General features: G+C 38.0%; 1 protein-coding gene and 1 non-coding gene across 2 annotated transcripts; both read right to left on the bottom strand.

Annotated features, from left to right (window-relative positions):
* Positions 1 to 702: 702 nt before the first annotated feature.
* Positions 703 to 809, bottom strand: LOC136998291 (U6 spliceosomal RNA). Its single transcript, XR_010888885.1, has one exon. It is a non-coding gene; the product is annotated as a U6 spliceosomal RNA (small nuclear RNA).
* Positions 810 to 12,130: 11,321 nt separating this feature from the next.
* LOC105670084 (zinc finger BED domain-containing protein 4-like) lies at positions 12,131 to 16,675 on the bottom strand. Its single transcript, XM_067349448.1, has 4 exons — positions 16,584 to 16,675; positions 16,075 to 16,468; positions 15,543 to 15,983; positions 12,131 to 15,395 (listed from the first exon to the last, which is right to left on the bottom strand). Exons 2-4 carry the CDS (start codon positions 16,418 to 16,420, stop codon positions 14,218 to 14,220), a joined length of 1,965 nt encoding a protein of 654 aa, XP_067205549.1. The 5' UTR covers positions 16,421 to 16,468; positions 16,584 to 16,675; the 3' UTR covers positions 12,131 to 14,217.
* Positions 16,676 to 18,762: the final 2,087 nt, after the last annotated feature.

Genomic DNA, 18,762 nt, shown 5'->3' with positions numbered 1-18,762 from the left:
TAAGGCGGGGGAAGTCCATTACGGATACCCACGGCCCCTCGGGGGAGGGACCGGGGGTTATGTGGGACTCACCCAGGGAAGATGTCCCTGGGCATACCCACTAAAACCCAGCCGATAGCCTTCCTAACCCATATAGAGGGGGGGGGGTGAGGCATCGCTAGCAGCATTCTTCTCACCCCCCCTCGGGTTTGGCCAAACTTGGCCTCTTCCCGGGAAAGGGACTTGGGTTGCAGGTCCAAGTCCCTTCCCTTGTTCGCCTATCCTAGTTGGGGAGAACTGGGCTACCACAGTTCTCCCCGCCCGCCCTGTGTGTGTGGGTGGCCGGGACCGCTAGGAGCTCCCGTTCCTAACAGGCCCCCGCTGGGAGGGGAGGAATTATTAGTCTTCGCCCTCCCAGCCTAACTATGTGGGGGAATCCCATATGGGATTTTTATCCCCCCCGGGGGGACCTTTCAGGTTGACTGGTGAAGTTTCCCGTCTGGGGGTTCACCCCTGAGAGGCCCCCTGACTCTACGTGGCCCTCATATGGGCCGGTAACCGGCGACGGGGGACTATTCTCCTCCGCCGCGAGGCGGGAAGGGGAGCCCCCCCGCCGCCGTTGTTCCCTCCTCTTTGTGAGGGGGGAGGAGAGGGAGGCGGTGTGCCCCCCTCTAACTCCACCTCTCCCCTTCTAACTCTCTCCGCCTCCTCCTTCCGCAACATAAAAATGTGGAACGCTTCACGATTTTGCGTGTCATCCTTGCGCAGGGGCCATGCTAATCTTCTCTGTATCGTTCCAATTTTAGTATATGTACTGCCGAAGCAAGTACCTTCCTCCTCCTCCTGCTCTTCCTCCTGCTCTTCCTCTTCGTCGTCAGCCCCGGGTAATATTACACTCTGTTGACGGTCGTTATCTAAAAATTTACGTTATTAATTTTTCAAATTTTTTAGTTATTTTATGCTTCTGCTAAGATAACTTTTTTTATCACTTACTATACAAAGGACTGAATATTTCCTCCTCATCGAACGAGCTCACTTCGCGAGGAGCCGGTTGACTCGTCGATTCGTTGCTCACAAGATCGACAAGCTCCGGCGTAAGAATAATTCGCGCGCGAGCTAAAACATTAAATTTTTTGAAAAATTTCCTAATATTAAATCAATGCTGTTATTTCATATAAATTACTTTTACGAAGGTCTATTACTTACACGAAGGTCCAGCCTCAGGCGAGGTATCGTCTCGCCGTTTTACCCCGCGGCGTTGAATAGCTCGCTCTTCGACATAATTTTGACGCACGCTACGCACCACACCCTCCACCACCATGACTTTTTTCGGCTCGTGACATTGTAGCGTTCCTAAAAAATAATGATTTTAATTTTTTTAAATTTTGTTTTAAATATTCATAATAAAAAATAGAAACTTACCATTTTTTACCGCACCACGATAGTAATTCAGCAGGCCGGCGATATAGCCTCCCGCATCCTCTTCTTCGTTGTCGTTAAACACACGTCTCATCTCGATTATTTCGCCGGCAATAATCAAAAGCTGGAGGTAAATCGAAAAATGCCCCAAACGGAATAAAACCGCGAGCACCGCGCTAGGGCACGCACCCGCAAACTTTGCGAATACAACATAATTATTATCGTCGTTGTCGGATAACGACGATAAATAATTATTGATGCAGAGCCCGTTTAAACTACGCGTCAATCGCAAACACGATTCGATAATTTCCCGCAAACTAGACATTTTTAATTCAACGTGGCTTTGATACGCAGTGAAATCACACGAAGACGGAAATACAGATCGCTATGATCCCGAATGCGCGAGAAAATGTGAAACTGCGATTTTTTAGCGTCTTCCCGTTTTATACCAGTTTTCCCCCACCTTGAGAAAATTTAGGAAAAAAGCATCGTTTTCAAATATTTTTATTACACCTCCTTTGAAACCGGACAACGGTCCAGGTCCTTTCGTCGTACAACGTTTCGCTCGTACTTTTCACGATAATCCTATTATTCAACGAACGGTACTTCAAGATAGGAGAGCGAGGCGCCTCGGAAAAAATAAAAATAACAAATACTCGAATCGGGATAAGAATAATCCTATAGTATTGAACACGTAGTAAAAATTCCGACGACGCTTAACTTGTTAAGAAATACTACGCGACGGGTAGAAATTCTGTTGTTTGAATAAGAATAATCCTCTATATAACAATCGCGTAGTAAAAACCACAATAGAGTGCAAAAATTTTTCCGTTGTAAAATCATGAAAATTTATTCCGTAACATGTCGCGACATGAAAATCGAAACTTTCTTTATCTAGTAGAATTTTCGTAGGAATTCGGAAAAATAATATTTGTCAATGCTTCGCCTTTGCGGCCAATCATAGTGCTTAAAAGTTTATATGTGTTCAAATTTCCCCCACCGTTTTTCCGATTTTCTATTACGCAGAAGATTGTAACATTTTTCTCATTCGTCTCCTAGCATTCGAATCTGCAAGCTCAACAGCGAACAAGTTTCAGTTTTCGTGTTTTTGTTTTGCGTCTGCGTATAAAAATCAGTGTCATGGATAAACGCCGGGAAATTGTGAAATCCGAAAAACCGACAAAGTGCAGCGACACTTCCGAAGCAAGATGCGACATCACCGAAAAAATTGTGCAGAATTGCATGCTATTATCTACAACATATGGATTGAATTTTTCTTATACGAAGAAAATTCATGTTGGGCTGCAATCAACAGCGACGAGTTTGATTTTCAACCTTTTGTTAAATTTTCATCCAAGAGAGCCGATGGTATTTGCTTCAACATGGCGGAATGGCAAAAATTTCAAGAAAATATGAAGCAAATGTCGGATTACTTAAATGGAAATAGTATTACGGCAAACTCGATTATTATCAACAAGATAATTATAAATTTCACCACTGCTTATGGAGCAAGAGCTTTGTTATTGACATATCGAGAAAACGGACAAGAAGTTCAACCTTTGGAAAATACCACGACTAAAGAAGAAATTCATGCTCCGAAGAAACGCCGGACTTATTCGCTCGCTATAGCAATGCAGAGAGCTAGTTTTCTGAGACTAGAAAATATACTCGAATGTGTAAACGCTAATTTGAATCGACTGAATATAATCACCACTAGTGCCAATGATTGCGCTAAATATCTTATTAATGAAATACAAATAAGACTACCTATCGTGGGTTATATCGAAAACGATATTATAAAACTCGCGTTCAAATCTAATTGTCACGAAATACAAATTAATGTACGTACGCAACTAAAAGATTTAACATTTCTCGACGATCAATTGGAAATTGTATTTTTAGAATTAATTGCTCTTTACTTCGATCAAATTGTACATATAATTAGATTTCAACGAAAATTGTAATTCATACATTAATGTATACTTTTATCATTTATAATTAAATTTGATTCTATTGAAAATCATAAAATGTATAAACTTTATTTTGTCAGTTCAATTATGTATTCTTAAGAAAAATTCCAAATAAACGATTTTGTATTCCATTTCTCGTGTTTGTTTCCTTCCTCTTTTTGCATGTTCCTGCACTCGCCAATCCATACAGCTCGCTCAATCCGCGGGGTGGCTCACTCCGTTCACGAGATATCGCTGCCACCTTAACCAGCATGCCGAATATCAGACTAAAAGTCGTCCGATCATTCGTCGCTGCGTTCTTTTGTTCGCTATACCGGTGCACGCTCTATACCGTTTGCACCCCCTTAGTCGTCATCTCGTCGAATATCGGTCTAGCAGAATCCACCGTTTGACTCCGTCGTTCTTTTGTTCTCCCATACTTGCCCGCTCACAGGTCGTAGTTCTATCATCCCCCGCCCGACACCTTGACGATGTTTGTTTACATTTCCCATACCTGCCAGAGAGTCCGGGGTACCTCATATAGACGCGGCTCCACCATAAATACGCTCCTTCACGGGACGACTGTGTGACGTCGTTTGTTTTGATGCCCCATACCTGCCAGAGAGTACGGGGTACCTCATGTAGACGCGGCCCCACCATAAATACGTCTCTTCCCTTCACGGACTAGAGACGACTGTGTGACGTCGTTTGTTTTGATGTCCCATACCTGCCAGAGAGTCCGGGGTACCTCATGTAAACGCAGCTCCACCATAAATACGTCCCTTCCCTTTACGGACTAGAGGCGACTGTGTGACGTCGTTTGTTTTGATGCCCCATACCTGCCAGAGAGTCCGGAGTACCCATAGAGATATAAGACTAGAGGGAGCGAACGAGCTGAAAGAGCGATATAGCGATAGAAAGAGAACGCTGCATAAGGGCCCCTCTGTCTTTGTTTATGTGCGCATGTGCAGATCATGGAATATATGCGTGCGGAGCGTGCGCATATGTAGTAGATTGCTGTAATAAGTTTGTAATTTTGAGAATTTTTCTTTAAGGTTATCTTTTCAAACTGTTCAAGAGGTTAGAACCTAAATGCGTTATAGACAATGAGCAGCGCAAAAGCGCATGCGCGTATAGACAAAGACAGAGGGGCCCTTATGCAGCGTTCTCTTTCTATCGCTATATCGCGGCCTCTTACGTGCTAGCATACGACTCGCTCCCTCTAGTCTTATATCTCTATGGGGGTACCTCATGTAGACGCGGTTCCAACATAAATACGTCCCTTCCCTTCACGGACTAGAGGCGACTGTGTGACGTCGTTTGTTTTGATGCCCCATACCTGCCAGGTCCCATACCTGCCAGGCCTCATAGCTATAAATATGACCCTACGACTTACTTCATTTGATCTATAGGTAGCCATGCGGACTAGGACCAGGACTAGAAACCCAGCGATCCAGGTTCGAACCCGGTTTGGATTTTCTCAATTCGAAAAAAAATAAAAATTTACGTCATCCCGCGCCTACTATAAATACGACCCTACGACTTGCTTCATTAGATCTATAGGTAGCCCAGCAGACTAGGACCAGGACTAGAAATCCATCGATCCAGGTTCGAACCCCGTTTGGATTTTCTCAATTCGGAAAAATAAAAATTTTCGCCATCTTGTCAACATCCGCCATCTTGTTTACCCGTAGCCGCCATCTTTTTTTCTCATCTCGTCAGAGAGGAGTGGGGGAATGTTTTGGCGCCAGACCCACTGCGGGGGGCCTAGACGGGGTAGGTGGTGGGGGTTTGTTGTGACGCCCCATACCTGCCAACATACTACTTCTTAGCAATAGCCAACAAATTATCGATATATTCTTTAATTCGACTTTGATGAGTACCTGACATTATATTATCTTCATTATTTTTACAGTGTACTTTGTTTTTATCATCAAAAGCGATATTTTTTCCAATATTTACAAGAAATTGCTGATTTTCTACATATGTTTCCAATTTTTTTCTAACATCAATAAAGGCTGATCTACAATGTGCTCTTTGCTTCCTGTTTTTTGCTTTTTGTCTGTTATCTTTTTGCCTCTTTGAGCACTGTTTTACCGATAATCATGTTTTTTGTCACGTGTTTCTTGTTTCTTACGAAGTTCGTCAACTTTTATCTCGAGCGACAGAAAACAAAGAAACATCGTATGACAACAATGGTATTGGATATCATTGAGGCGAACATGTGAACGACATAACTAAAAATTGTTTGACAAATGTGAAAAAAATAAAAAACTTTCAAACATGTCTGATAAGGAAAACGAAGAAATGCAGGTGGATGAAGCTTTTGGCGAATTGCTCGCCAACTTTGTCCAACAAAATCCTTGTCTTTATGATAAAAAGTGCAAAGAATATAAAGACAAGAAGTTCGTCGCTGATACATGGAGTTACATCGCAAATGCCTGTAATATGTCAGGTAAATAAACAAAAAATTTTTTAATTCTAAAATAAAAGCATAAATTAGAATAGTTTGTACATATGGATTATCGCATAATTCAAGGCTTAAATTTAGGTTAGATTAGATTAGAAAAGTTATGGTTCATTCTATTTTGCAGTGGACATGGTGCAGAAACAGTGGAAGACTCTTCGTGGCCAATTCACTCGAGAACACCGCCTTGAAAAAATGTATGAGCCATCGGGAACAGGAAATGATTGACAGGGAATGAGCCTTCTAAGAGGCCACGTAAGACATGGTACTTGTACCACTCCCTCCTCTTTTTTAGCACCACATGTGGTCCATCGTAATACATCTAGCAATTTTGTACGAAGAAGTACATTGATCGCTCAGTCATCGCTATCAACACCACAGTCTACACTAGCATCGCAGTCAGCATCTGAATCATCATGTAGCAGTGTGTGGACTCCAGATCTTTTTAGTGATGACTCAAATGTCTCAACATTACCATCAGAGAGATCGTCTTTAGAATCTTTAGCAACTTCAGTATCTTCAGTTAGTCAGCCAAAGCCATTAATTGCAAAGAGGAATTTACTTACTCCACCATCTAATTAATCTGCAACTCGGAAGATAAAGCAATCTTATAAAGAGCAAGAACAGCTATCTAAAATGATAGGCAATACGACAGAGACTATAAATATACTTATGCATAGATTATCTGAAAAGTACTCACAATCTGTCAGTGATGATGGAGAGGAGGCAGCATTGGCAAAAGCATTAATTTATGCGTTGAAAAGAGTAAACTCCAGATATAAAATCCAATGTTATATGGAATGTCTATCTATTTTGGATAGGTACCAGAACATGACAATAGGAGAAACAGAGATTCTAAATCTGTATTTATTTTACAGCTGGAGTACTTTTTTTATATGTTATGTAGTATAAAATAATATATATTTCGACCATTAAAAATACAGGCGGATATAGAATCGGAATTACAGAGTTCTCTCTATTATTCTCGCGTCGTGATGTATCGTTTTATCGCTTGAGGACGACTGACTGTCTTCGCAAAACCGTCGACATTCGAAGCCGAACAGCACGAGGCAAACGCGTGTACGAAAAACACAAATATTATCGCTGTAACGCTACCTTTGAATATTCGGAGCTGTCGAGCTGTGTCTTACAATTGTGTCGTTATATTCAACGTTATTTATTCCACACTCGGCCATTCCTGACTGAGTGGTCGTCCCGACCGCTCACTTCTCTACTCCTCGCCTTTGCTCTCTGACATATCCTTAGAAAGATCGTCGTCGTCAATCCATGGTTTCATATAATCCACGGCCGATGACGTTTGGAGGGGTCCCTCATGCTCCCCGATTTTGCGCACGACATAACGATGGTTGCGCAGAGCTTTAATAATCTCGTATGGTCCCAGATATTTGTGTGCAAACTTCAATCCAGGTCCTTGCTGCGTACGTCTGATTGCCACAAGGTCCCCCTCACGATAGCGAGATGCCTTCTTTCTCCTCTTGTCGTAGCTCGCTTTGTTCTCTCTCTGCACTTTCTCAATGTTCTTTTTGGCCAGTTCTCGTAGCTCCTCTCGGTCATCATTAAATGAAGCAATAAATTCATTCTCAAGAAGCTGCTTGATATCGGGATTGTCGCGAATGCGTGGATGCACGCCTAGCATCACGCGGAAAGGCTCTATTCCAATGCTCCTATGCAATGTTGCGTTCAAGCTCAACTGTGCGGCATCCAAATATTTATACCACTCGTGTGGTTTAGGAGCCGATAATTTTGTCAGTAATGGTATGAGAGTGCGATTCACTCGCTCGACCTGGCCGTTGGCCCTCGGCACTCCCGTGGTGATCAGCTGATGTTCGATGCTCTCTGACCGGCAATATTCCTCGAATTCCCCCGACGTGAATGCAGAACCTCTGTCCGACACGATTCTTCTTGGATTACCAAATATAAACGACTGCTTTCTCAGACGTTCAATTGCATCCGTCGCGCCCGTCGACTTGGTCGCATACAGCCAGACGAATTTTGAGAATCCATCCACCACAACGAAGATATGTACGTAACTTTTCTTGGTTGACGGTAGTGGGCCCAGATAATCGACGTAAAATGTGTCCAGCGGCACACTGCCCTTTTCAATCGGGTTTAGGAAGCCCTCCGATTTTCCATGCTTCCGCTCCGCCAGGATACAGGCAACGCAGCTCCGTACGACTCTCTCGACCTCGGTACGCAGGTCTGGGATCCAGTAATCCCTTTTTAGCAGAGCCTCCGTCTTGATCACCCCAAAGTGGCCCTGCTCGTGAGCTCGTCTAATTATTTGCCTCCGCATAACCTTTGGAACCACCACGCGAGCATCGCCATCAGTGTCTCGATATAGGATTCCACCTCGGATTGCGTAGCTGCTCGACTCTCCCCGGTCAATTGCGTTGAAAATTTTTTTAAGATCGCTGTCTTCTCCTTGTGCCTTTTTTAGTCGCGCTAGCAATCCCTCATCACATTTGCTTACCACCAAACAGTCAGGCAATGGGCTTCTACTTAGAGCGTCAACATGAGTCATGCTTTTACCCGGTCTATGTTCAATGCTGTATCGGAATTCCTCCAACAACAATGCCCACCTAGCTACTCGCACGCAAAGATCCCTCTTCGACATTGTTAACGCAAACGCTCGACAGTCCGTTACAATTTTAAACTCTATGCCTAATAAATACACACGAAATCTCTTGAGCGCTTTAACTATTGCGAGAACTTCCAGCTCGTAGCTTGTGTATTTTTCTTCGGCTGACGTCGTTTTTCCGCTTGCATAATACACAGGGTGCAACAAACGGTCCTCGCTATTTCTCTGTAAAAGAATCGCTCCGTACCCGTGCATGGACGCGTCCGTGTGCAACTCGGTTTCTGCGCCCGCCCGATACAGACTTAATATTAGCCGCTCGCACAATATACTTTTCAATCGCTCGAATGCGCTTCTTTCAACTGCGTTAAATTGGAATTTTACGTTAGCTTTTAACAAGTTTGATAACGGTCGTGCGATTATGCTGTATCCCTTAATAAACTTGCGGAAATAACCGCTTAGGCCTAAGAATTCTTGTATCTGTCGCGCATTTCGAGGTTCAGAAAAGTGCGCTACCGCGCTAGTCTTTCGCTCGGACGGTCGTATTGTTCCATGTTCAATCACGTATCCGAGAAACTCTACCTTTCGTTGCAGAAACTGACATTTTTTCCAACTTATCGCTAACCCGGCTCGACCGGCTGTTTCCAGAACCGTTCCAAGATTTTTCAATCCGTCGTCCTCGTCTTTAGAAAGTACAATTAAGTCGTCCATATAAACCAATAAAATTCTTTGTTTAACTAGATCTCTAAAAATCGTATTAACGAATCTTTGGAAAACTGACGGGGAATTACACAGCCCGAAAGGAACCCTGAGAAACTCGTATTGACCGTCCGGAACAATAAAAGATGTGTACTTTATGCTAGCTTGTTCCATACGTACATGAAAAAAACCATTTTTTAAATCGAGGGTACTAAAAACTCTCGCGTCCTGAAGCCTGTCTAACTGATCTTCGATCAGAGGAAGTGGGTATCGATCTTTGATTATTTTCGTATTGAGCATTCGGTAATCTACGCAAAGCCTATGCGACCCGTCCTTCTTTTTTACTAGAACAATGGGGCTTGCGAAATCAGAAATAGAAGGTCGGACTATACCCTGCTTTTCCCACTCGTCAACTTGGGCGTTAACTATATCTCTTTCGAACTGCGATAACCGTCTCGCTTTTTGGTATATTGGTTCGTCGTCTTTTACAATAATCGTCATTTTTACATCGACTTCTTGTATTCTGTTTGGTCGGTAATTCTCAACCAGATTCGTTATAATATGTCTATGTTCGGCGCTTTGTACGTTCGATACGTCCGCCTCGCTCGCGTCCCGCAAATCAATCGCGAACACTTCCGACCGCGTTTCGTCGTCAGCGGCCTGATCGCAAATCGGAGTAATGGAAATCAGGCCCCGCCTCAAATTAACCTCTACTGTATCTAAAAAATCCGCGCCGATAAGTAGTCCATACTGTAAAACGGTATCCGGGACAACCCGAATAAGTATCGAATAAGAAAAGTCGTCGATCATAATTTCCATTTGAAATTCGCCAAAAGCCGACGCACGATAGCCGCCCACCCCGCAAAATTCCATCTCCGATGCGCGCAGTTTCGGCGACCCTACCTTCGCGTGTTCGCTGGCTCGCATTATCGATATGTCGCTTCCCGTATCTATTAACGCGGTGATAACTCGATCGCCCATTATTACATCCTTCGTATATTTCTTACGTTCTATTTGTGACACCGCTGCTACGACAGTTTTCTTTGGCTCACCATTTTTTTTAGGGCATTTCAATGCGATGTGTCCATTTTTACCACATTCGAAACACTTAGGGCCGAGACTTTTCGTCGGGCAATTCGCACTAACATGGTCTCGGGCACCGCAGTTGAAACAGCGTTCAGCGCCTGGTGTTCCTCTCCTGCCGTCACCGCTTCCCCCACCGCTCCACTCTCCAGACCCGACAATCCGCTCACGCCGCTCACCCCTCGCCGGTCCGACGCCTCGCCCGTCCCGCCGATCCAGGCCGGTCACATTGCGATTTCGTAACGTTATTCTGCTGAACGCTCTCAAAAGTGCATCAGCTGATGGAAACTCCTGCATGCGTGCCTGGTCGCGCAGCGTATCGTCCGGAATGCCGTCTATAATGTGCTCGAGTAATTCGTCCTTGTCCACTGGTACACGGTTGCCCATGATTGTCTTATCGTGAAGATATTCATGAAACGACTCTTCTTTTCTCCAGGCGCGGTCTTCAAATTTTTTCCGTATCGTTAGCTTACTTTCATAGCGCTCGAACATTGCTCTCAGCTTTTCTAGGATTGTCTCGAACGACATGCTTATGTGTTCCGGCCTCGAGTGGAACCATTCAAATGCTTTTTTCTTTAGCTTCATACCCATAAGGATTTTGACACAATCGTCCAATCGATAGGTCATCTTCACAAATCTTAATTGTCTTTCCCATGTGCTGAAATCACTCGAAACGCCATCAAAATCGCTCAACAGGTCTCCCATCATCGTGAGACTCACTCGTGGTTGCTCATGGAAAACTGCTACTCCTCTCGCGTCCGGGACAACCGCCGTCTCTGGGTTTCGCCTTTGTTCGCGAAGTATCGCGATCTCGCGTCGGGCTAGCTCAAGCTCGCGCTCTGCGACTTCCTTTTCGCGCTTATAAAATTCGACCTCTCGCCGTCGCAATGCATTGTCTCTCCTTTCGATGTCGTTTTCTTCTTGTATCGGAGTAACACCCGTAGTGCTACTACCAGCTTCGGCGGCTGGTATAACTGGTGGTTCCTTGAACTTCTCGGCTGCTGTTATCTGAGCCTGGTCAATATAAGCATCCTCGTCGTCTCCACCATGCTCTTGCTCCTCCGCCATCCACGCGCCAGCCGGATCGGCATCCATAAGACGCGTGATAAGTTCCGCCTTTGACCCCGCCATTGGCAATCCGCGCACTTTTAGCTTTTCTCTTAATTTCGCTACTGTAAGCACGTTAGAGTCAAACATGCTCTCGCGAAACGTATGTCGTCACCTTTCGTCGTCCTCGCTATCGTCGTCGTCGTCGTCGCAACCGTCGTTTGCCACACAACCGTCTCAAAATTCGCAACGTCACTCTCTCAAATACTCGCTCACACGATACACGTCTTCTAAATCCGTTTTATCCGATCCCGAATTTTTGACGAGCCCCCAAATGTAGTATAAAATAATATATATTTCGACCATTAAAAATACAGGCGGATATAGAATCGGAATTACAGAGTTCTCTCTATTATTCTCGCGTCGTGATGTATCGTTTTATCGCTCGAGGACGACTGACTGTCTTCGCAAAACCGTCGACATTCGAAGCCGAACAGCACGAGGCAAACGCGTGTACGAAAAACACAAATATTATCGCTGTAACGCTACCTTTGAATATTCGGAGCTGTCGAGCTGTGTCTTACAATTGTGTCGTTATATTCAACGTTATTTATTCCACAGTTATATGTAATAATGTTTTTTATATAAGTTAAAGAATTTATATAGTATATGTATACTTCAGTTTACAAAAAAAACTTTTTAAATATAATAACAGTTTATAACGTATAAATTAGATTATAAAAAGGTTATATATATAATTTAAACACATAATTTCATTAGAAAAACATATGTGATTGGTTTAGTTATAATTTTTTCGCGAGACATAATCTATAACTTTTTTTTAGTTGTTATAACATTTTATTTTTTTATTTGTTTATGTGATATGAGACATAATCTGTGATTTTTTCAAGTCACTAATAACTATTTTTTTTATATGATAATTTTTGTTCTTAAACAAGTGTTCCTATTCTTATATTTAGTTATTAAAATGTGCGATATATATTTGCCAAAGTGCAAATGTTCAATATTTGATATATTTTTATGTTGAGATATTTTTAAAACAATAAATAAAATGATTATTAAATGTACAAAATATTTTATTTTCTAAATTTTTACAAATTTTATACATATACTTTATACATACACTGTTTCATTGATCTCAATAAGGTATTGGAATATCACATTGAAAAAATAAAACTAATGATAATAGATGAGAATAGAACATAGATTAAATTATTATTAAACATTAAAAACTTGGACTTATATATTAAGTATACATTGTATTATTTTGTATTGTTTACATTCTAAAATCCTAATTTATATGATTACTATTCTAAATTTATCGTACAAAACAGTACTCAGTAAAGATATTAAATTTTATACGAGACTTTATCGGTAAATCAAAAAATTAATTGGTTAATCGAAAAATCGAATCTGAATAAGTGAATAAGATTATAAAGCACATCATACATTATTAAAGAGTATTAATATTATATGCCCTCAGTGACCCTCACCGGTCACTGATATTGGTCGACTTGGATCCAATAATTCCACAGTTAGAGCTGATGCTCAGCGTAATATTCTCAAAGATTACTTTTGCTCGGACATTGGCCAGCTGGATTGGCAATGGAAACAGGCACTGAGGGCATATAATATTAATACTCTTTAATAATGTATGATGTGCTTTAGAATCTTATTCACTTATTCAGATTCGATTTTTCGATTAACCAATTAATTTTTTGATTTACCGATAAAGTCTCGTATAAAATTTAATATCTTTACTAAGTACTGTTTTGTATGATAAATTTAGAATAGTAATCATATAAATTAAGATTTTAGAATGTAAACAATACAAAATAATACAATGTATACTTAATATATAAGTCCAAGTTTTTAATGTTTAATAATAATTTAATCTATGTTCTATTCTCATCTATTATCATTAGTTTTATTTTTTTAATGTGATATTCCAATACTTAATTGAGATCAATGAAACAGTGTATGTATAAAGTATAAGTATAAAGTTTTTAAAAATTTAGAAAATAAAATATTTTGTACATTTAATAATCATTTTATTTATTGTTTTAAAAATATCTCAACATAAAAATATATCAAATATTGAACATTTGCACTTTGGCAAATATATATCGCACATTTTAATAACTAAATATAAGAATAGGAACACTTGTTTAAGAACAAAAATTATCATATAAAAAAAATAGTTATTAGTAACTTGAAAAAATCACAGATTATGTCTCATATCACATAAACAAATAAAAAAATAAAATGTTATAACAACTAAAAAAAAGTTATAGATTATGTCTCGCGAAAAAATTATAACTAAACCAATCACATATGTTTTTCTAATGAAATTATGTGTTTAAATTATATATATAACCTTTTTATAATCTAATTTATACGTTATAAACTGTTATTATATTTAAAAAGTTTTTTTTTGTAAACTGAAGTATACATATACTATATAAATTCTTTAACTTATATAAAAAACATTATTACATATAACATATAAAAAAAGTACTCCAGTAAAATAATTACAGATTTAGAATCTCTGTTTCTCCTATTGTCATGTTCTGGTACCTATCCAAAATAAATAGACATATAACATTGGATTTTATACCTGGAGTTTACTCTTTTCAACGCATAAATTAATGCTTTTGCCATTGCTGCCTCCTCTCCATCATCACTGACAGATTGTGAGTACTTTTCAGTAGGGATGCACCGGATAGTGATTTTACCGGATAGCCGGATATAGGATAAACGTATACTCTCGCGACCGGATACCGGATAATCCGGCAGGACACTATTTTTTCGGATAAACCGGATATTATCCGGCAGAAACATTCCAATATTTAAAAAATGAAGTTAATTATCAATTAAAGAAAACAAAATATTATTATTTACTTTAAAATAATATTTTATTGTCAATTCTCTTGTTAAACAGTTATTAAAAATAAAAATTAAATATTTAAATTTTTCATTATAAAAATTAGCATTTCTGCATTGTCTGGATGTAATTTATTTCGATTGTCTGTGTAAATGTTCACTGCGGAACTAACTAGTCTTTCTGAATTTACTGAAGAAGGTGGAGCACTTAAATATTTCAAAACAAGATTTTTTAAATTTGGAAATTCAGAATGATGTTTTTTCCACCACGATATGGGATTGTCTGTCCTTTTTGTTAGCGGTAATACTAAATATTTCTCAAGTTCAGTTTGATATATTTGCCTTTTTTTCTTAGATCTGTCACTAAGTTTTCTTTGAAATTTAACTTGTCCATCAGCTATTTCTTCGGTAATACTCGCATTAGTCGCATTTGGACTTTCGGTATCCGACTTCGAAGAATTTATGATTTCATCGAAACATTTCCATATATCATTGTGAATATCATCCAACGAGAACGAGGGCAACGAGTTTGAAGGTTTATCAATGTGAGATTTCTTCTTTTTTTCTTCTTCAGGCGTATGAGCTATTGACAAAAGTTCTTCAATTATTAAATCTTTTATTTCCATTTCATTCTTTGTAAAACGAGTTTTGAATCTCGGATCCAAAATGGTGGCTATTGCATAAAATTTATTATTTTGAATATCCAGTCCTTTACCATCTTTGTTTAAAAATCTTTTTTCTATTGATTTTTTAAGCTCTTGTTTTAACATTACAACACCACTATTCTCTTGATTTCTCTTCGAAAGATACGTCAGTAAGATAGTTACTGCTGGTATCACGTAACTTATACATTCTTTGTCGGCACTAGTTAATTTCGTCATTTCTTCAAAAGGTTTCAAAACATATACAATGTTTCCAATCAGAGACCAGTGAGTGGAAGTTAACGTAGAAATTTCATTATCAACTGCATAAGTCGATATAGCTTGTCTCTGTTCATAAAGTCGAGAGAGCATATAATAAGTTGAATTCCATCGTGTTGTAACGTCTTGTATGAGTTTGTGATTTGGAATATTTAGTTGCTCTTGTATTGCTTTTAATTTTGAACAAGCATGAGATGAATGACTGAAATGTGTAACAATTCTTCGACTTATTGCAATAACATCTGCAATATTTCTTTGAAGGAAAAGCGCATCACGTATAACCAATTGCAAAGTATGAATAAAACAACTAATTCCTGTTCCAGGAGTTAAATCTGAAAATGTCATAAAAAATTATCATTACATTACTTATAAATATATAAATTATATTAATATTGAGTTGACAATTAGATCAACTTACAAATAAGACGTTAATAAAAGAACGAAAAATTCCAATAAAATATTATAATTATTAATCATACTTAAAGCTAAAGTCATGTTTGCAGCGTTATCTCGAACAATTACGTGAACTTTTTCTTTTTCTATGTTCCATTCTTGTAAAATGTTATTCAATATGTCAGCAATATTACATCCTGTATGACCTTGGGAAAAATGTTTTACGCTGATCGCATGTATTTCTTGTTCTATATTCTTTAGAGATATGAAATGAGCAGTTAAACTAATGAACGATTCATTATTAACTGACGAAGTCCAAATATCTGTTGTAAAAGAAATATAAGCTGAATCCTTTAATTTATCTTTCACTTTTTCTTTTATGTTCTCATAAATATTAGGCATCATTGTATCCGAAAAGTATTTTCTACTTGGAATTTTATATCGTGGACATAAATGATTCATTAGACGAATAAATCCATTTCTTTCGACAATATTAAAAGGCTCTGCATCTAGAGCTATCATTTCACCTAGAAAATTAAGAGAAAAATAAAAATTTATACTTTTTAACAAATTATTATAATTTATCATTATTTATATAACAAATTTTGTTATGCGTACAAATTTTTGTAGATATTTCTTTTGATTTGGCATCGTTGATATCCCATAGTTTAGTTCGCTCTAAACTTTGTTGCATAGTTAGCTGCAAATCTTCTTTTGATGTCGAAGAAATTCTATCTTTATTTTCAGCGTCAGATTCGTCAGAAGCTCCATCGTCTCGATCTTTATCTTGAATGACTATGCTTTTATACTCTTTTGAATGTAAATGTTTCATATGATTCCATAATGGTTTTGTAGAATATAATTTTGCATTTTTTCCCCGAGTTATTTGTGTTTTTTGTGATGGACACAGCTTACAATCAGCTTTCGATTGATTTTGTTCGTTGATTTTAAAAAAAATTTCCATATATTAGATTTCAATTTTAACATTATTCTTATTTTCTTACACAATAACCTGCACAAGAATAAATTACACGTTTCACAATATAATTTACATAGAAAAGAACAAAAAAAAAAAAATATATATATATATATATATATATATATATATATATATATGTAATACACACGTTAATCTTCACGCAATTAGGTTCCACGTGGGTTTCAGATTCAACACGAGGTTATGTACAATGATACAAAATCGATAGTGCTGCTCAGTGCTGCTAATCTGACTCTTTTTCGCGCATGCGCGACAATCAAGCGAGTTTTCAGTATTGAAGTAAGCAATGCTAGTGTTAAAATAATACCAGACTATCCGGCCGGATAAAAGAAAATATCCGGCTATCCAGTATTATCCGGCAGAGGCCGGATAATACAGGATAACCGGATACATATCCGGTATCCGGTGCATCCCTACTTTTCAGATAATCTATGCATAAGTGTATTTATAGTCTCTGTCGTATTGCCTATCATTTTAGATAGCTGTTCTTGCTCCAGGGGTATCAAACTTCCATATGAATTTTTGTACCAGCGTTACTGGCGCCATCTAATAGTTTGCCTTCCAGAAATACGAACTAAAAATCAATATGGCAGCATTTATACACAATACAAATGAGAATTTTTAAGGTCAAAACTTTAAATTGTAAATTAAAAAGGAAAAATAAATACAGTATTAATTTTGTGATCAATATTATATTTATATTTCACACAATATATACAAACTGTAAAAAACGTTGCTTACTACTACATAAATATATACATACATTATATAGATTTACAAGTTTTCCTATTTACTTTTTGTATCATACTTGTACTATTCTTTTTATATTTTACAGATATTTGTCTCGCTGCCCTGTATATATAATTTTCAGAATTAATATCAATATTTCTAAATATAATCTTATTCATAAACATACACCACGCTTTAATAAATTGCTCAGCAATAGTTATTGATAGAAATGTTTTAAAATATGCACAGTGAAATGAATATGATAAAAAACATTCGCTATCCAAAATTTTTATTAATTTTTCAGAAACTTTGGTTTCTTGACAAATATCTGTAAATTTAACTTCTGTAATTTTAAAAACATTTTGAATATTTTGTAAAAACTGTTGAGTATTGATATTATTTCTACATTGTTCACACTGTGCACTAAACTTACGGTCAATAAAGTTTGTAATTTTCTTTGGATCAATATTTATCTTATTTTCGATGGTTTGAGGTATTGCGGCTTCAGTACAATTAGTTTCTTCTTCTACATTAGCATTCTTTGTTCTTATAATCATTTCACTAAGCTCCATTATTTCAGATAAAGCTGTTCCTTCGGAAATTTCATTGCAATTTGCTCCTATCGAGTGTTTCGATGTTAAATTCCCAATTAATAAAGTTTTATATGCATCTTGAAATTGTTCGAGAGTTGGATTTGTATTAGCACATCCGTTGCTTCTGATTTGACCGAAAAAGTTTTCAAGAACATCCTGACTAAGATATCTCAAATTTAAAGATACAAATCCAGCATTTTTTAGTATATTCCATATAGCCTGCACTGCCTGAATTGTCCATCTCCAGTTAATAAGACATAGAGGAGCATTTCTTTTTAAAGGTTGACGAGTTTTTTTGTCAATATATTGCATTTTTCGAAGTTTACTGCAAGCTTGTGTCCAAAATTTTAAATGACCACTGTTAGAAGTTAATATACTGGATAGCCCTTGTCCTTGTTCACCGTTGAAAGAATCGAAGAAGTCATTGAAAAAATTAATAATATCAGAAGTTGTTGCAGCACTTTTTGATAATTCCAATTGACCTTCTTGAGTCTGGACAATTCCTGCAATAATAGCATTAAGCATAAAAATCAATGTTATTAATAATTATTAAATAACAAAATAAAGAAAAATTATAGATGTATCAGGCTCTGATGATTGTTAAAATCAATAAATTTGAAAGGAGCGTAAAGAGCCAACAGCCAGATATTTGTGCGAAGGTTATCGTGTATTAATTTATAACCATTGAACAATACATTAAAAAACAAACGTTTCAGCCTGTCATCAGGCCTTTATCAATGTTATTACAAAAATCAATCAATACGCAACGCAAAAATTAAATACAAAAAACGAAGTAAATTAACATAATTAACCGATGAGTAGTTAAAACCACGTTAAACTGTAATAAAAAAGAGCCAAATGAGAAATTCCCGTTAAAAATTGAGCGCAAACAGAAAAAAGAAACAATTTTTACATACTTGTGTTAAATATAGTAGAAAGCTCATCCACACAAGATGGAACGAGGTAGGAGAAAAATCTTAGATCCAT

Source organism: Linepithema humile, chromosome 2 (genome assembly GCF_040581485.1).
Source record: "Linepithema humile isolate Giens D197 chromosome 2, Lhum_UNIL_v1.0, whole genome shotgun sequence".
Lineage (NCBI taxonomy): Eukaryota > Metazoa > Arthropoda > Insecta > Hymenoptera > Formicidae > Linepithema > Linepithema humile.
The sequence above is the reverse complement of the archived record's forward strand: the minus strand, read 5'-3'. Positions and strand labels throughout refer to the sequence as shown.